General features: G+C 38.6%; 1 protein-coding gene across 3 annotated transcripts in view; it reads left to right on the plus strand.

Moving 5' to 3' along the window:
• Positions 1-17,809, plus strand: part of GRM1 (glutamate metabotropic receptor 1) — a gene marked incomplete at both ends in the record, with an annotated part of 393,668 nt that overhangs the window by 109,123 nt on the left and 266,736 nt on the right. For all 3 annotated transcript variants that reach the window (XM_080700546.1, XM_080700547.1, XM_080700548.1), the window contains one exon: positions 16,669-16,918. In XM_080700546.1, coding sequence (XP_080556672.1) covers positions 16,669-16,918 — 250 coding nt within the window. The remainder of the gene's footprint in view (positions 1-16,668; positions 16,919-17,809) is intronic.

Genomic DNA, 17,809 nt, shown 5'->3' on the forward strand with positions numbered 1-17,809 from the left:
TAGGTTGCTGAGAGTCTCACTGAATTTCTGAGGCTGGTCTTGAGTCTGTAATCCTCCTATCTCAACCTCCCAAGTACTGGGGAGTTTCTCGATTTCTCTGTCATCTTTTTGCAATGAGTAAAATATAATGGAGGATATATGTTGGCATTCATAGAGTTTGGCAAAATGTCATTGGAAGAGCTAAATCAATAGTGCCCATGTAGTTTATCCTTTAAAACTCTTGGAATTGCCACGGTGGTATCAGTTAGGACTAGGGAATGCAGTTTGGGCCGGCAGCCATGCTGGAGATCAGTATGGAGATTCCTTAGAAAACTGGGAATAGATCCACCATTTGATCCAGCTATACCACTCCTGGGTATCTTTCCAAAGGGGTTGAAATCAGAGAACTACGTTAACATATGCATACCCATGTTCATAGAAGCGCAGTTTGTAATAGCCAAAATATGGAACCAACCTAGATCTCCATGAAGAGATGAATGGATTGCAAAATTATGGGAAATACACACAATGGAATTCTATTCAGCTATAAAGAAAAATAATAACATTTGCAAGAGGATGGAAGGAACTAGAGAACATTATGTTAAGTGAGATTAGTCAAGCACAGAAAGAGAAGGGACATATGTTTTCTCTAATATGTTCAAGCTATGGAGTAGTGGTAATACCAGAGGGACTCCAGATGATGGAGGGGAAATCTCAGCAAAGCTTGAACGGAAGGATAGGAGAGGAAGAAAGCTGAGGTTGTTCAATGGAGGAGCTACATACAAATATTTGTAACAGCATAAATACAACATGATTAACCTGGACACTCTCTATTGGGGGGGGAGGGAAAGGGAGGGGAAGGGCATGAAGCACAATGTAAATGTACACCACTCTCAATATGTTCCACTCATAAAAAAAAATTAGAAAAAAACCTCTTGGAATTGGAAGGGACTTCAGAGGAAAACTAATCCTACAAACAATTCACATTGCATTTTATTGCAGTGTCGTAGCCCAAGCTTGTCTAAAATGCTTGAGTCCTATTCTACCTAATTCCAAAATGAAAAACTGGACATTGGTCCATTCTCCTTTTTTAGCTATTAATTAAATTATATATCACACTAATTTATAGGGATAGGGAAGTGGATACTGCAGAGAAAGAAGGGGAGATCACAGAGCTTGATTTTCACTGCATTCTATGGAAGCTCTTCCTCTTTATTTTATTTATTTACATCTTTAAGTGTTATGGTCTCCTGGAATGTGGCTGTCTTCCATGGCTGTCTCATTCCCAGTCAGGAGTCCTCCAGCCAAAATGTACTTTAAAGATTTTAAATAATAGACTTTAGGAATGATCTGCCAACAGGGAGTGTTTGTGCATGATTGAAGGATAATCGAGAGAAAGCACTCAGGACCCAGCTGTGCTGTGGAATTGAAAAAACCAACTGGCAATGCCTTCTCTGTTTTGCGCCCCTCACCTCCATGGCACCAGGATGTCTCCAGCTGCTTTCAGTAAGAGTTGCGGCATCAAATCACATTAGTATGCCCAGACTTTAACTGGTGACTTCTCCCAGGATAATTTTTCAGGAAAAGGACAAATGTAATATTCGGCTAATAGTAGGACTTCATGTATTGGCAATGGAGGCATCGTGGTTCAGGGGCATTTTCCAGCACTTTAAATAGCATCATATGCTAGGATTGTCTTGAACACACTGGACTGAGAAGCAGATAAATGCCCAGTGACATTTACTTGGTTGTGTTCTTGGCACTTCATTGGCTCTGCCTTGCTCAGCATAGCACACGGATACAGCCTGTCACTCCTCTTGCCCTGTCTCTGACCATCTGACTCACCCCTGCAGGCTCACAGTCATGCATCTCATCCCCTGCAGCAGATTGAATAAGACTGTGGACCGTCTGTACTGTGGTCCCATCTCTCCCATTTACTGTATGTGGGAACATAGACAACCTTTTGAAGCCTCAGTTTTACTATTTGTGAAAGGAAGATAAGGATATGAAGGGCTTCATTTGGTACCCAGCACACAGAGCTCAAGATGTTACCTAAAGAAAGGTGGGTATGTTGGCATACACCTGTAATGGCAGTACTTGAGAGACTGAGACAGGAGGATTGCAGAGTTGAGACTAGCCTCAGCAACTTAGTGAGACCCTCAACGGTTTAGTGAGATCCTACTTCAAAAAAAAAAAAAAAATTAAAGGAGCTGGGAGAGTAGCTCAGAGAAAAAATGCCCTTGGGTTCAATCTCCAGTACCACTACCACTACCAACAAAAAATGTTATCTAAATAAGTAATAATAGGCTCTTAGATGTTGTTATAAGTAATACGCTCTTATCTTCTATCAATGTATGCAAATGCTAAGATTTGCATACATTAAAGTAATTGAATTCTTACAACCCTAATAGGTGGTTGCTTTTATCTTCATTTAACAATTAAGGGAACCAAAGCACAGAGAAATTAACTGACTTTTCCAAAGTCCCACAGCCAGTAAGCCAGGAAGTCAGAACTTGAGGTCCAGAGTGCCTGTTTCTCACCATTTTATGGTGCAACGTTGTCTTCTGTAAACAAAAGACATTGGCTCTAAGAGCACTCCCTGGGGCAGGCATGGGAAACTCCCCGGCATGGTCTGATTCCAGGGGAGAGGCACATCAATGTGGAATGAGCCTTTCCTGTCATGATGCAGGAACATTTATAGACCATAAGGAGAGACCTCAGAAATCACCCAGAGCAACCTCATTGCCTTAACGATAAGGAAACAGAACCCAGGGTGGTCCGGGAACTTAAACTTGGTAATAGTTACAAAGAGGCAGAACCAATCCCTGGTTCGGTTTCACAAAAGCAACTCCAACAGCTTTTCAATGTACTACGTTTACTGTAAAATGTTCTCCTGTCCTTTGAATTAAAGACATTGTTTCCTTCATATCCTAATTTCCTTTTTACCCAATGTAAAATCTAGTTGGACTTGGTTCAGTGATATTTTTCACTGATGATGTAAAACATAAAATGTGGAGTTAAAAAGGAGGAGGCCAAGAACTTAGTAACAGGGTGGGGTTAATTCCACTGAGCAAAAGGTGGGTATAAGTTGCTTCTTAAAGGAATTGGAGAACAGCTGGCTCCTGGTGAATGTCGGTCTAATGATGTGAACCAGTCTGTTCCCTAATGAGCTCGCTCAGTGAGTGTCCTTGCTTCCTCATATACCGGCTGGTTCCAAGGGTGTCTTGTTTCCTGTTTTTCAGTGACTGTCTACCTACAAGAAAGTATTGGTAAAAGTGAGTCTGCCTGCAAGATAGATTCTAAGTGGTTGCACAACCAATGTTTTCCCTTCCCTACAATAATATACTTGTAAGAGAAATCAGATTGGGAAAGGATAAAGCTGTTGGGGAAAAAAATCTGTTAAACAGATGTCTACTTTGAGTACTGAGATTTTGAAAAATGTTTTGACATGAAGCTCTGGATGACGAAAGAGTGCTGATTCATATTGTTCTAGAATCACCAAATGCTTATGCTAGAAAGAACATAAAAGATCTCCTAGTATGAACCCCACATTTTGACATTAGCCAAGATGGAAGGATAAACACTAAGGGCCACAGCTAATTAGAAGTAGTCAAGACTTTTGGCCCACATCTGGAAATTTTATTGTGAAATGGCATGTATAGTTGGGCTTTCACATCTGTAAGAAATTTGTTCCAGGACCCCCCCCCCCCTTATACAAAAATCCATTAATGCTCAAGTCGCTTGAATAAGATGGTATGTGTTTGCATATAACCTATGCACAGCCTCTTATATACTTTAAAAAAATCTCTAGATTACTTATAATATATAACATAATATCAATGCTGTGTAAATTGTTGTCATTTTTGATTGTTTAGGGAATTATAATAAGAAGAATCAGTAAATATTTAGTACAGAGGTGACCATGTGTGGTGCTAGAGGTTGAGTCCAGAGGATAAACTTCACTCAGCTAAAGCCCAAGCTCTTTTTATTTTGGAACAGATTCCCACTATGTTACCATGCATTGGCCTTGAACCTATAACCCTTCTGTCTCAGCCTCCCAAATACTGGGATTGTAGGTGTGTGTCACCACATCCTGCTAAGATTTTCACTTTATTGAGATGTAGCATTTTTCATCCCCTCTTAGTCCTTGAGGGATTACTTTGATCACTTAACTTTTAGGATGTGAATTTTAATAGCCATATTTTCATAGAAATAAAGAATGGAGACTATACAAGTAGAGAAACAATGAGATATGAGGTGAGCAATGCTCAAACAACCAGAGATGAAGAGAGAATGAGGATCTGTGAATCCGTGGGAGACTACAACATGATGTATATGTTGCTTCATTCACATGGAATCAGTTTAGTGCTAGGCATATGGCAGTTTCAAGTTTGCTTTTGGAATTTTCTGGAATTTTTTTCTTCCGAATGGTTTTGATATGCAGTTGGTTAAACTCTTAAATGTAAAAGTTGAGAATATGGAGTGTCTTCAGTAGAGAATTATATTAGTCTTCTTGATATGGCATAACAAAATTTTAAATTAAGAGGCTTCAACAGTAAGAAATGTGTATTCTCAGTTACAGAGTCTAGAATGTCCATGTTTAGGGTTCCAGCTGATTTGGCATCTGATAAGGACTCATTTTCTGGCTTGAAGTTGGCTACCTCTCACTCTGTTGTCCTTACATGTCCTTTCATTGGTTCCTTCAGAGAGAGAGAGAGAGAGAGAGAGAGAGAGAGAGAGAGAGAGAGGGAGAGAGAGAGAGAGAGACAGAGAGAGACAGAGACAATGTATTTGGTGGTTTTTTTTTTTAACACTACTAATCTTATTGGACCTCAACCTCAAAATTATAACTTCCTTTAGCCTTAATCAGTTCTCATAGGCCCTATTTCCAAAGGGCTACATATATGATTTTGGGGAAACAATTTTTCAGTCGTTAACAAGTATCAAGAATATGTAGTTCTGCAAATAATGGAAAACCAGCCTACTGGTGGCTTATTAGCGATTCATCTTCCTCCTGTAAGAAGACATCCACAGGGCTGTATGTAGCTTGGTAATGCTTCCAGATCTCTGGAATATTCTGTCTTCTGGTTCCTTCTGCTTGTGTGCACAGGCTTCATCCACACTGTTTACCTCTTATTGTTATAATTTAGTGGTCGCACCTCCAGTCTCAGGTCCATACACTGGCCTAAAGGAAGACGCAATAAAGAGCCATCCTAACACACAATTCTGTCATCTTCCTATTTTCAAAAAATTTCTAAAAGCCTCACTGGAAACTTTTGCTTAAATATCATTGTCTAGATTTGGATAGCTTTGCTTCTCTACCTGCAAGGGAGTCTCTAAGATTTCCTTTTTTGACTGTGCACAATTACTCCAAACATAATCAGGTAGGTTTTAGTAATGGAGAGCAGGAAAATGGATAATATATACACGAAACTACCAAAGCTTGAAAGATAAACAGTGGTAGAGGTAAGTGATTAGGAGCAGTAGGCTTCAGGGACAGACACACCTATATTAACATCCCAGCCCTCACAATTTTGAGAAAAATTACCTTATTTCACTGAGCCTCAGTGTCCTTTGTAAATGGAGACAATTGTGACTAGTTGAAGAAACAAAGTTGGAGTAAAATTTTAAAAAGATAATGAAAAAGGAACTCCATAAATGCTGATTATTTTCACATTCTGGCACTGTTTTGGGATAAGTTTTAGCTATCACTGCTTACCCTTTCTGGAGACAGCATGTTCAGGACACCAGCTTCCCAAACTTGTTAAACAAGTTTTATTCACCATCATTCTCTATTAGAAATAATATACCAAATATGGTTGGACCTTATCCACACTGCTTCTAGCATTGCAGACTCTGCTAGTGTGAGTAGAGTCTTCAATGAGCCAAGACTTTCCAACATCTTAAGTCTTTGTGGTACATTAGACATTATTCACACTGCTTCTAGCAGTTTTCAGTGCTAGAAGCAGTGTGAGCATTCTTCAAGGAGTCAAGTATCCTTGCCTCAACTTGAAGTGCCTCCTTGTGATGGAGAAGAAATGGCCAGATGTGTAGCTCAACCACTGTAGGAAATTTATGGCAAAGCTAAAGTGTGTCCTTAGATTATATACGTATACATCCATATATATGCATGTATATATACATATATATATATTTGTGTGTATATATGTAATATATGTATGTACACACATACATACATAATATATATTACATATACTCATATAATACATATATACTATATATCGTATATGTATTTAATATACTATATATTATATATGCAGAGGCTAAGTAGATGATTGAATCTGAGCCTTCCAGATTCAATATCATTGAGACTGGGGGGAGAAAAATTTCAAACAAAAAACCCTATATATTTTATATATGCTTGTTCAATCCAAGTATGTGGATATTACAGTAAATGGCACATGACCTATGGCCAACTTTCCACAAGGGAGATTATGATAATGTTAGTGTTCTATTTTCTTTAGAAAGAAAACATTATATAGGCATGATAGAGATTCATTTTTCTTCTAGAAAAATTTCTAAATGCCCTATAGTAGCTGTGATTGGCTTTGTGTTAAGTGATATGTTTTCATTTTTATGTATTTTTATTTCAATTTTATTTTTATTAACAGTGTAATATATAATTATATTATTGTAGGTAAATTGTAGGTAAATCAGAAAAACAAAATAATTCTATAATATAAAGAAAATCATAATATTTTATGCTTATTCTTCAGACTTTTTATACTATATAAATGTATAAAGTATATTTAAAATGGCTTTATATTTTACAAATATTTTTACTTGAGAATACAGGATAAGTATTTCCCCTGAAATTGAGTATAATTCTATATCATCCTTACTATTAGCACATTGAATATGATTTTAGGTCTATTGAATATGTTTATAAGAACATGGTTATTTAATCAATCTACTGTTGGACACAACTTGATTTTGCTTTTGTTTTTTATTATTTGCATGTATGTGCTGTGGAAAGGTTTCTGTAATTGAAAATTGGTGGATAATGAAATTATTTTTTCACTGAAAACTATTTGAAGAAACATAATTTTAACAATTCATGGCAACAATAATTGTTAATATAAATTTTCACCATTAAATGGAAACAGTTTATACTCTACTCTTGACAACACTGGGTATTACTGTAAAATGTATATAGTTTTTTTGTGTATGTGTGTATTTGGGGTACATTTTTATGAACCTGTTAGATTCATTCTTCCTGGTTTTGTTCGTTTGTCTCTACTACAGAGGTAGGGATAGAGACTTGAATCTGTTCACTGCATATGAAAACTGCAATGAAAAATTCCGTTTATTTTTTCCAGGAATGATTATTGCAATTTGTATTTTTGTACCAATTCTAAGCTGACTTATCTGAGTGTGTGTGTGTGTGTGTGTGTGTGTGTGTGTGTGTGTGTGTGTGTGTGTTTCCTGGGAACTGACCCAGGGGCACTGAGCTATACACCCAGCCCTTTTTAATTTTTTATTTTGAAACAAGGTCTTACGAGGTTGAGAGTTTCGCTGTGCTGCTGAGGCTGTCTTCAAACCTGATCCACCTGTCTCAGCCTCTCAAGAACTGGGATTACAGGCCTGCTTTTCACCTTAACTTCTTTCATCATTTCATAAAAATCAAAACCTCAAGTTAGAAAATCAATAACCTGGGTCATTGCATAATGCTCTAAAGTAGACACAATATAACTTACAGAAAACTCAGTGACATACTCAGTGTAGATAAACATAGTGTTTAGGTGCATTTAAAAAAATGTAAACACCAAAATTCCAAAAATAAAAAAGAACTTACTTTCTGCACGTGTAATAGGAAAAGAATAAGGAGAAACCTGGTGCAAGGTGACCGTGAATGGAGACTAAAGGAGTGGAGTTAGAAAATCTACCAGGAGCTTGGGCTTTCTAAGTAGAATGTGGAAAGGACAGAATCTAAAGCTCCTGGGTCAATGCTGAAGTCTGACATCCAGTTTAAAACTCTACAGCTACAGAGAAATGTGAGAGTCTTCCCAGCATTTTACTATATTCAGGAAAACTTACATTCACTATCACATATCATAATCACAGCTAGTTTTTGAAATACCCATTAAGATCTTCATTTCACACAAGAGACAGCCAAGGCTTCCAGAAGAAACTTCTTTAAGGTTCTCCATCTTCTTGCCTAGAAACCAGGATTCAGACAGGTAGATCTGCCTCCAGGCTTATCCTCTTAATCACTCAGCCCAGGCATAACTGAGAGCAGGACGGGCACAATGGCAAAGTTTGTTTGGCCTCTTTCCCAGTACATAGAGAACACAGCCATATTGTGGTGAATCTCCTGCTTGCATGCTATAGCTGTGCTTTCCTAAACTGGGACACTTAGAGGTGGAGCTGGGCTATCACAGGTTAAAGTGTGTCCATTGTCCTCTGTGACTGCCCAGTGTGTGGGAGTCCCTTCACGACCCTGCATACAATTTCCTCGATGCTACCACCTGGGTGTCTGATGGACCATCTCACCAGGTTGACTGTGAGGAGATTTAGCATCTGTTTGGAAGGAGGCAAAGGAGCTATAGATTTTCTAGGTATGAAGTGGGAAAACCCAATTAAAAAAATACCAGGAAAGTAATAAAAGGTTGATGCCAGGACAAAAGAAAGTTCAATTGTAACTTCCAGAAGGATTACCTACCACCCCAAACTTCACCACCCAAAACTCAAAAAGAAGAATTCAAGCCAGCTTATATCTGTCTCCACTGAGAGTGAGGAGATTAATTTAGAATTTATCATAAGGTATTTAGGTCGAAAAGATGAATTTCTGATAGTGATGGATATTGAATTTCTGGGATATTCTGAGAAATCAATTTCCTTATCAGAATTCTTTGAAAAATGGAATATTATCTTATTTGTCCAAGTTGTCTTCGAAGACATTTAGTTGATAAGGACTGATGTGACCCCAGGGATCAGAATAGGAAGGGATTCTCCATCAGTGTCCTGAGATTGCAAGAAATAAGACAGGGACTAAGTGGTAGCAGCATAAGATGAATGGCTCTTCCAAAATGAAAGCATTCCTTCCTTTAGGAAGCAGAGAAATATTGAAATATTCTCCTTTCACCAATGTTTCCTCTCATAGAACTGATATATTAATATGTAGGGATGTGTAATGTTAAATTAATGAATAAAATGTATCAAGGTGCAGAAAGGTGCATATAAACATGGTTGATACTTTAGCCACCAAACGGAGCTCCAATTGTCTCTTAAATATAGCCTCAATATGTTTAAGGCAGGACAAAAAAATCAATATAGAGCCTACTTTTCCATACCTCCTCTTTGTGACAATGGCCATGTTCATATAGGGCGATCATGAAATCTAATGCAATTTTGTTTATGGCTTACTTGGTCAATGAAGCTTAGCAATCAAATCACTATACATTTTGTGTGTGTGTGTGTGTGTGTGTGTGTGTGTGTGTGTGTGTGTGTGGTACTAGGGGTGGAACCCAGGGGCTTTTCTACCTCTGGGCTATACTCCCAGACCTATTATTATTTTTTTTTTTTTTGGTGGGACTGGGGTTCCTGGAAACCCTTCTACCTCCGGGCTGCACTCCCAGACCTATTTTTATATTTTTATTTGGAAACAGGGTCTCTTAAGCCAGTGCGGCTGGCTTTGAACCTGTGCGATCCTCCTGTCTCTGCCTCCCAAGTGCGGAGATTACAAGCATGCGCCACCACGCCTGGCGCTCCCAGACCTATTTTATATTTTATTTGGAAATAGGATCTCACTAAGTTGCTGAGAGCCTCACTAAGTAGCTGAGGCTGGCTTTGAACCTTGTGCGATCATTAATCTTTTATAAATGTTTTTATTTCAGTCCGTTGGAATATCATTATATTTCACAGCTTCAAAATGATTTGTATCTTTAAAAACCCAGTTGTAGCCATTGCTTTTTCTTTCTTGAGATAGTTCTAATTTTCTCATCCACTTTCAGTGCCTTTGTAACGTTGCCCTTCTACAGAAAATAGTGTCCATTTCTATCACCTTAAAATATGTTTGCTATTATTCAAATAATAGGGGTTTCCTTGTAAACCTTATGTTCTCTGTCATAAATATCCATATCATTCCTGTTTAGATGATTGGTTTCACCAACATATCTTGATTTACTCTCTGTAAATATTTTTTGTCACATTATTAAGATAGCAACGAAGACTTTCCAAAATTTTAAGTTCCCCATGTTATGGGCTTTGTCAGATGCCACTCTTCCTCTCTCTCTCTCTCACTCTCTCTCACTCTCTAGGTTTTAAGCAATATCATAACAGGAATAAAGTCTGTTATAAAATCTGTTATGTTGCAGCAACATATAGCACATTTTATGCTGCAGTCTTCTTGGAATGGTCTGCCAGATGCCTCTCTAGAAACTCTTACACAGTGTCATTCCATAAACCATGAACCTTCTGCTCCCACAAAATTTCCTCTTGCCTCTAAAAGTGCCTTTTGTGGATTTGCTTTCTTTCCCACTCAACCTGAATGCCTGCCCCTTATTTACATTCTTCAAGGCCCACTGTCCTTCCTACTTTTCTCAAGAGGTGTTCTTGATTACCCCTTCTCCTTTATCCCACATCTGGTATTATGCCATTTCTGTTTCCCAGGGAGCATGTGCAGTTCAGCGTTGTTGCTGTACTTTTTGTGCTTGGGCTCTGCCTTCACAGCTAGATTATACAGTCGTGTAGGAAGTCATATAAAATGATTAGTTGAGAGCAAGAACTTCTGAGTTAGATATGAAATCATATGCACCACTGTGCCACCCTGGGCAAATTACTTAACCTCTTTGAGCTTCCATGTCCTTATCAGTAAAAGAAGGGCAATAACTTTTATGTGGAGTTGCTCTCATGAATACATGAAATGCTTGGATAGGAATTAAGCGCAACATCAGACACAGTAAATATTCATCGAATTAAAGGGAAAGCCAATATATCTTGGCAGCTCCAACAGTGCGGGGTACATGGATTTTTTTTTTCCAGGTTGAAAGTTCAATAAATATTTGCTAATAGAATGAAACAGGGTAGTTTCCTACCAGCCCCGAGTGTTAGCCGTTAAATTATCCTTTTTATGTTTTATTATAATATAATAAATATATAATAAATATATAATATATATCTATAAATATATAATAAATATAATAATATAATAAAAATATATAATAATATATAATAATCAATACTCTATTTTACAGGTTTGCAGATACTAGATCCAGAAAAGTATCTGAATAAATTCTTCACTACCTGGAGATTCAAGTGGAGGACTGAGGGGCAGGATGGGGCCGGGAGGGGAAGAAGAGGGTGGGCTCCGGGCTGCATGTATCATCTTCAGTCCAACATTCCCCAGTGCCTGGCAGATAGCTAAAGAACACAGACCCCCTGGTTTTCTTTTTATTCATGGAGGATATGCTTAGATAGGAAGACTCAGACAAATTTTACTGTCTTTATGCACTCTTCCTGATCTTTATACAGTTTTCATGACCCATAGCATGCACTAGATATTTGTCCTTGCCATTGCCATTAGTTCTGCTGCTTGCACCTGAAAGTAGCATAGTTTAAGCCCGTTGGAGGCTATTTTCTTCCCAATTTATATGCTTTTTGCATCTGGTACTGTTATCAACATGATGGGCACAACTGGGTGTCTTGAGAATCAACTATGGTAATATTTAAGAATGTCACTTTTTAAATCTGAAGACTTAAAGGAACAAGTTGATGTTGTTCCTACATGAGGGCTCCTCTTGTAGAAATTCATATGTAAGCTTGGAGATTTAGGCATCGTGAGAAACGTGAGCAGTTTAAACGTCGTCCAGTGCAAAATCCTTAGCTATCAATTTGCATAATTAAGAACTGCTGTCTGAATAAGAACATATGAAGAAAAAAAATCACATGAAATGAATTCCGTGCCATTATTTTAGACTGTGAAAAGATACACATGTAGTTGAATTTTGCTATTAAAAGAATTAGCAGGAATGGAGGAGTCAGGATAGATGGAAACTGTTCCAGTTCCAACATCCCCAAACTTCATGTCCAGTGGGGAGCCAATTTAATTTCTTGGTGCCTCAGTTTCCTTGTATGTAAGCCGAGGGATTTGAACTAAATATATCTATGGCCTTTACTATATTTAAAACAAAGAAATTTTCTTATTTTTCATGCAAAGAACATTCTCCCTCATTTAATCTGCGTATGTTTTGACAAAGAAGTAAAATCCCTTTTGTGATGGAAGCCCTAGGGTTGGCACCTTAGCAGTAAAGCTATTTCCCTTGTAACATTATCTTCGGACAGTGTGAGTTACTTTTGTGGAGAGAGCCTGTTGCTGATGCCTATTTACCTTGTCGATTCCTGAACTTGAATTTGTGAGGAAGTGGCAGCCGATTTCCTTTCTCACACCCTCCTCTGTAGATGAATAAGCATCCAGCTGCAGCCTTTTCCCTTCTAATCAGTCAAGATCTCTCATCTGAGCTGTGACATTCTGCCACAGTCCAGGGAGCCCAGAGCTTTGTGATGTGCTGGTGCTACTGTTAGGGCTACTGTGACTGGGTCAGGCCACTACAGGTGGTTAGGTTAAGGGACCAATACAGTAATTTGACCTTTTAATCATATGAGGAAGGAAACAGGAACATGTTCTTTTCAAAGATATGGGGATATTTTACTAGGTTTCATTACAATGCTCATGAATCTTTTATAGATGTTAAAGTTTCAAGTTTTTTTTTGAGATAATAGCATTCATTTACAACTGCTTCGACTAAATAATTAGTGTACTTACCTGATATTTGCCTTAAAGTTTGTAAGAACTACTGCCAAATTGTTCAACCAAAGTTTGAACCACATTCACCAACAGTGAATATATTTATGACTTGCCAATACTGAATATTATTAGTCTTTGAAATTCTAGCCTTCTGATAGGTGAAAAAAACCAATGCTCTATTTTTATTTCCCTGTCTTAGTAATTACTAAGGTTCAGTTATTTTTCTGTGCTGTTGCCCATTGATTATTTAGTTTAAATTGCTTGTTTATACCTTTGCCCATTTCTCTATTGCTCTGTTACAATGAATGTTCCTTTATTGTGAATTTTTTTTTCAGTACTGGGGATAGAACCTAGAGGCATTCTGCCTCTGAGATATACCCCCAGACCTATTTTTTATTCTTTATTTTGAAACAGGGTCTCACTGAGTTACAAAGGGCCTCAGTAAGTAGTAGCTGAGGCTGTCCTCGAATGACGATCTTCCTGTCTCAGCCTCCCAAATGCTGGAATTACAAGGATACGCCACCATGCCCGACTGTGAATTTAAGTACATAGAACTATCAGAAATTTTAAATGTACATCATTTAATAAGTCCTAAGCATGTGTTCTAATGGAGCTTAAATTCTAAAGAAAATATAAAATAAAAATATCAGATTTTTGTATTGAGATGAAAGCAAGGGACACAATCAAGATTTATTTGGAGGTAACCTTCAGCTAACTGCTTACAAAAGCTTTTCAAAGAAGAGGGTGTTTATGTTGAGATAAGGTTGACCAGAACATTGGTAGAAGAGTTTCTTTTCAGGTGATAGAAACAGCTAACACAGAAGCATGGCTGAGATTGGCATATTCTAGGAAGAGGAAGATGGCTATGAGGCTGAAATAAGTGATGAGGGAAGAAGGGGAAAAAATGAAGTTGGAGAGGTTGGAAGGTTCAGCCCACATTTAGCCTGGTGGTCTAGCGGAAGGAGTTCAAGTTTCATTCTGTGTGTTAGGTGGCAAATAGAGCTTTCTTTATAGGAGCAACATATCTGATTTACACCTTAACAGAACCCTTTGGTTACTAGGTGTGAAATGAATTTGTTGGGAGCAAGTATGGAAGCAAAGAGTAACCTAAAGGCTAAGGCAGTTGCCTAGGTAAGACCTGATTGCTTCTTGGAGGAGAGAATGCTGTCAGTGGCCTGTACAGATTCCCTTCACCTGCCTGGTGCATCAATCTGTAAGTTACTACTTAAGTGGGCTTTTATCAGTCCCTCCCTCCCTGGGGGCTAAGCCTCCTTTTTACTCTTATGAACCTTAGTCAATAACAACAACAGAGTTCCCTGTCTCCAAGATGCAGCTACTCAGTGGTTTAATGTGCTCTAGCTCTTCCTTGTGGGACCAGCCTGAAGCTAATTTTTAGTTGAGAAAACCTTCCTGCTCTGCTTTTCTTTTTTTGCCTTTTTCTGCTTTTCTCCTCAATAAACTATTGGAATGAGAGTCTGCATCTCCAGCTGTTGTTAGGGAACAGTACTTAAAATGGTTCAGAGTAGCAGAGGTTGAAACAGAAGAGGAAGAATGAATTCAAAACATGCTAGAGATAGTATCTACAAAAAGGAATCTGGAATGTAACAGAACTACAAATTAAAACAGTAACTAAATTATGCTATTGAGACACTTGGTGGGGAAAGGCACTAATTACTAATGGGAAATGTCTGGAAGAAGCATATTTATAAGGTGAAGGAAGACAGTACTTCACACCTGTTAAGTCTGAGAAATCTATAAATGGATGCATCAGGTAGGCAGATGAGTATTCTAACCTTTTGCTCCAAAGGACAATTCAGTCTGAAGTTCTACATAGAGGATTTAGTAAGGATATTTAGGCATATAACTAAATGAGAATACCTGGGGTGAGAGTATAGAAGAAGAGAAAAAGCTTCCCAGGGCTGATCCTCGTATTACAGTATTTAGAGGTTAAGCAGCAGCGAAGGAAAAGGTAGTAAATATACTGAGGACTGGCCAGGAAACCAGGAAAAGGTTGCCTCTCATGAACCAAGTGAATTGTTTCAAGAGGCTGTGGTACTGAGTGCACCTACGTCATTGACAAAAAAATGGAGACAGAGAAAAAGTCTTGAGAAATGGCAATAGGTAGGTCATCAGTGACCCTGATAATAGATTTTTGACAGAGAGTCTTAGATGATGGGTATATATTTGCCCAAACTCATCAAAATAACGCATTAAATGTATGCAAATTTTCTATATCATTTAAAATTAAAACACACAAAAAATGAGGAGGATGTGAGTGACAGAGGCAACCACATTGACAGAGGTGACTATTATTGTTAGGAAGGAGTACTGAAGAAATACTAGCTTAAGTGGAACGAGTCCATGGGTTTTCCTTTTACATTGACACCATTCAGAGGGAGAAATGGATGACCCAAGAGAGAGGTAATGATTGCAAGAGAATAATCCTTGAACACACAAAAAGTGAAGGGATCTAGTGACTTTGAGCTGGGTCTGCCACTTCAAATTTGCAACAGGAGGAATGCCAGAGAATACAAATGCCAAGGAAGGAAGGAGCAGAGTTGTTGTAGTGGGTGGTTGTTTGATTTTTGTCTGACTGCTTCGGTGTTTTTATTGAAACGTGAAATGGGGAGCCCAGCTGAGGCAGGGTGGCAGTGGACTGTGTAGTTTGAAGATTTAAAGAGGAGAGTAAGGATGACATGATCATATTAAAGGCTAAGAATTTATTTACAGGGGCAAAGTAGCATGATTTCCTTGTGCATGCCTTTTTCCAGCCAGGTTCAGATGCTCAAGTGTCGACATAGAATAGGAGACTGATTAGGTTTACAAAGCATTTGATTTGGATCAGGAAAATACAGGGGAGTTAAAGAGTTGTAAAGGAGTGTTTATGAAGACAGGGTATGGGGTCAAAGCCAGGCCAAGAAGAAAATGAGAGGGAGGCTGGAAGGAAAACTAGGAAGGCCAATGGATTTTAAGTTTGTATGAAGTTGAAAAAATGCTGCAGAATGGGTTATAGAATATATGAGATTGAGTGATAAGAGGAGATAAGCAGAGACGGGGATGTTTGACATGCATATTTAGAGATATGACAAACATCTGTTGTAACCAGGTAAAAAATGTGCCCATGGAAATAGGTGGGTTATAGAATGTGCCAATGGAGGGAGAAACTTGAGGAACAGTAAAGACGTGGTACTGGGTACATCCACATGGGTAGCAAAGTCCTTAAACTGGAAGAGGGGTAGGAATATACAGGCTCCTAAGGTAAAGTCATCCATGTAATAAAGAAGTGAAGAAATACAAAGTGTGATATTGTTTTGTCTCCTGAATTTCTGTTCCATTCTAGATTTAAAAATACATTTTTATTATAAAAATGATATAAAATTCCAAATATAAGGCACAAGCCTCCCATCATCTCACCACCTCCTTGAAGAATGGTAGATTTTGACTGAGCTCCATTGCTGCTTCTGGTCTGCTTACCTCTGGCCAGGTGGCTTTGAGTTCTCACCCTGCGTGGAGGAGAGCATGGCTTTACATCCCCCCGAGTGCCTGCCTCTTAACCTGGCAGCCAGTTGAAGTCAGGTGGCCTCCCTACCCCAATGTGTTCATCTCTTCCACCTGGTGAAAATCTGGGACGCACACTATTAAGCATGATTGTAAAATAGGGCAGCAATTCTTCATTTCGCACAACCTGTTTCATCGTGTATGCTCTCTCTCAGATAATTTCTCATTCCTTTCATAGAGTAGATTGATTATATTCAATTACTGGCTAAAATCTACCCAGATCTCCCTTCAGTCCCAATTATATTTATAACTTACTTGGTAAGTCTGTTCCTTCTATTCCAAGGGGCCAATGAGTCCTAATTCCAGTTTGTAAGTACTGTTCCTGCCATGGTAGTCTTGAACATTTGTTGTTTGTTTCTGGACAGGGAATTATGGGGAGAGTGGAATGGATGCTTTCAAAGAGTTGGCTGCACAGGAAGGCCTCTGCATCGCCCATTCAGACAAAATCTACAGCAATGCTGGGGAGAAGAGCTTTGATCGACTCTTGCGCAAGCTCCGAGAGCGACTTCCAAAGGCCAGAGTGGTGGTCTGCTTCTGTGAGGGCATGACCGTCAGGGGACTCCTGAGTGCCATGAGACGCCTGGGCGTCGTGGGCGAGTTCTCACTCATTGGAAGGTAAATCTCTCTCTCTCTCTCTCTCTCTCTCTCTCTCTCTCTCCCCTCTCCACTTCCCAAAAAACTTTAGCCCATGTGTGATTGATTGCTTTATACAAGATTGGACTTCTTGACTCCAAAATGGATAATATATACCATGCCAAACTGAACATTTTTTGGGGGGGCTCTCATTGAGTAGGGTTTTCAGCATTCTTCTGAGATACAAGAGCAGCATAACTGATAACAAACTGATGAGACTCTTCCAGAAAAAAGATGGAAAGTTTTTGCCACAGTATATCTTGTCCTGGAGAATTATTCTTTTCATTTACTTTTGCTACCTCCTAAGAAAATACTTATGTCTTCAAACATCCTAAGTGTAGAGATTGTGGTGGGATATTGGTGGGTGGGGGCGCAACAGTGAAAAATGACAATATATATTAAGATTTGAAATTGAGTTGGCTAATTACAAGTGGAGATGTGCTGCTCAGTTTTGGAACTTGATAATATAATCTCCAGTCACATTTATACAATGGGTAACCATGTTTTCCACATGTGACTTCTGTAACTGCATGTGGTAGGCTCTAAAATATCTTCATCTTTCTATATTATATACACTTGTGTGGGAATAGATCATATTTTGAGTATTATATTTTTGTAGGGTTTCTGATTTAGCAGGCTATCTTGTTTACTTTTCTATTATTTTTCATATTGCATAAAAGAACTCTTCAGTTTTTCCAAGGAACCCACTGAGTACCTGGGTGAAAACTCTGCTGATCCTCAGCACTCTTACATTCACATTTCAGGTCTCATTGCCCTCTCTTATTTCCTCTGCTGGCTCTCTTATTTCCTCTGAGGGTATGTTGCTCCTACTACAGAACCTCAACCACAACTGTGTTCTCTCAGAAGATGGAC

This window comes from Muscardinus avellanarius, assembly GCF_963383645.1.
Source record: "Muscardinus avellanarius genome assembly, chromosome: 8".
NCBI lineage: Eukaryota > Metazoa > Chordata > Mammalia > Rodentia > Gliridae > Muscardinus > Muscardinus avellanarius.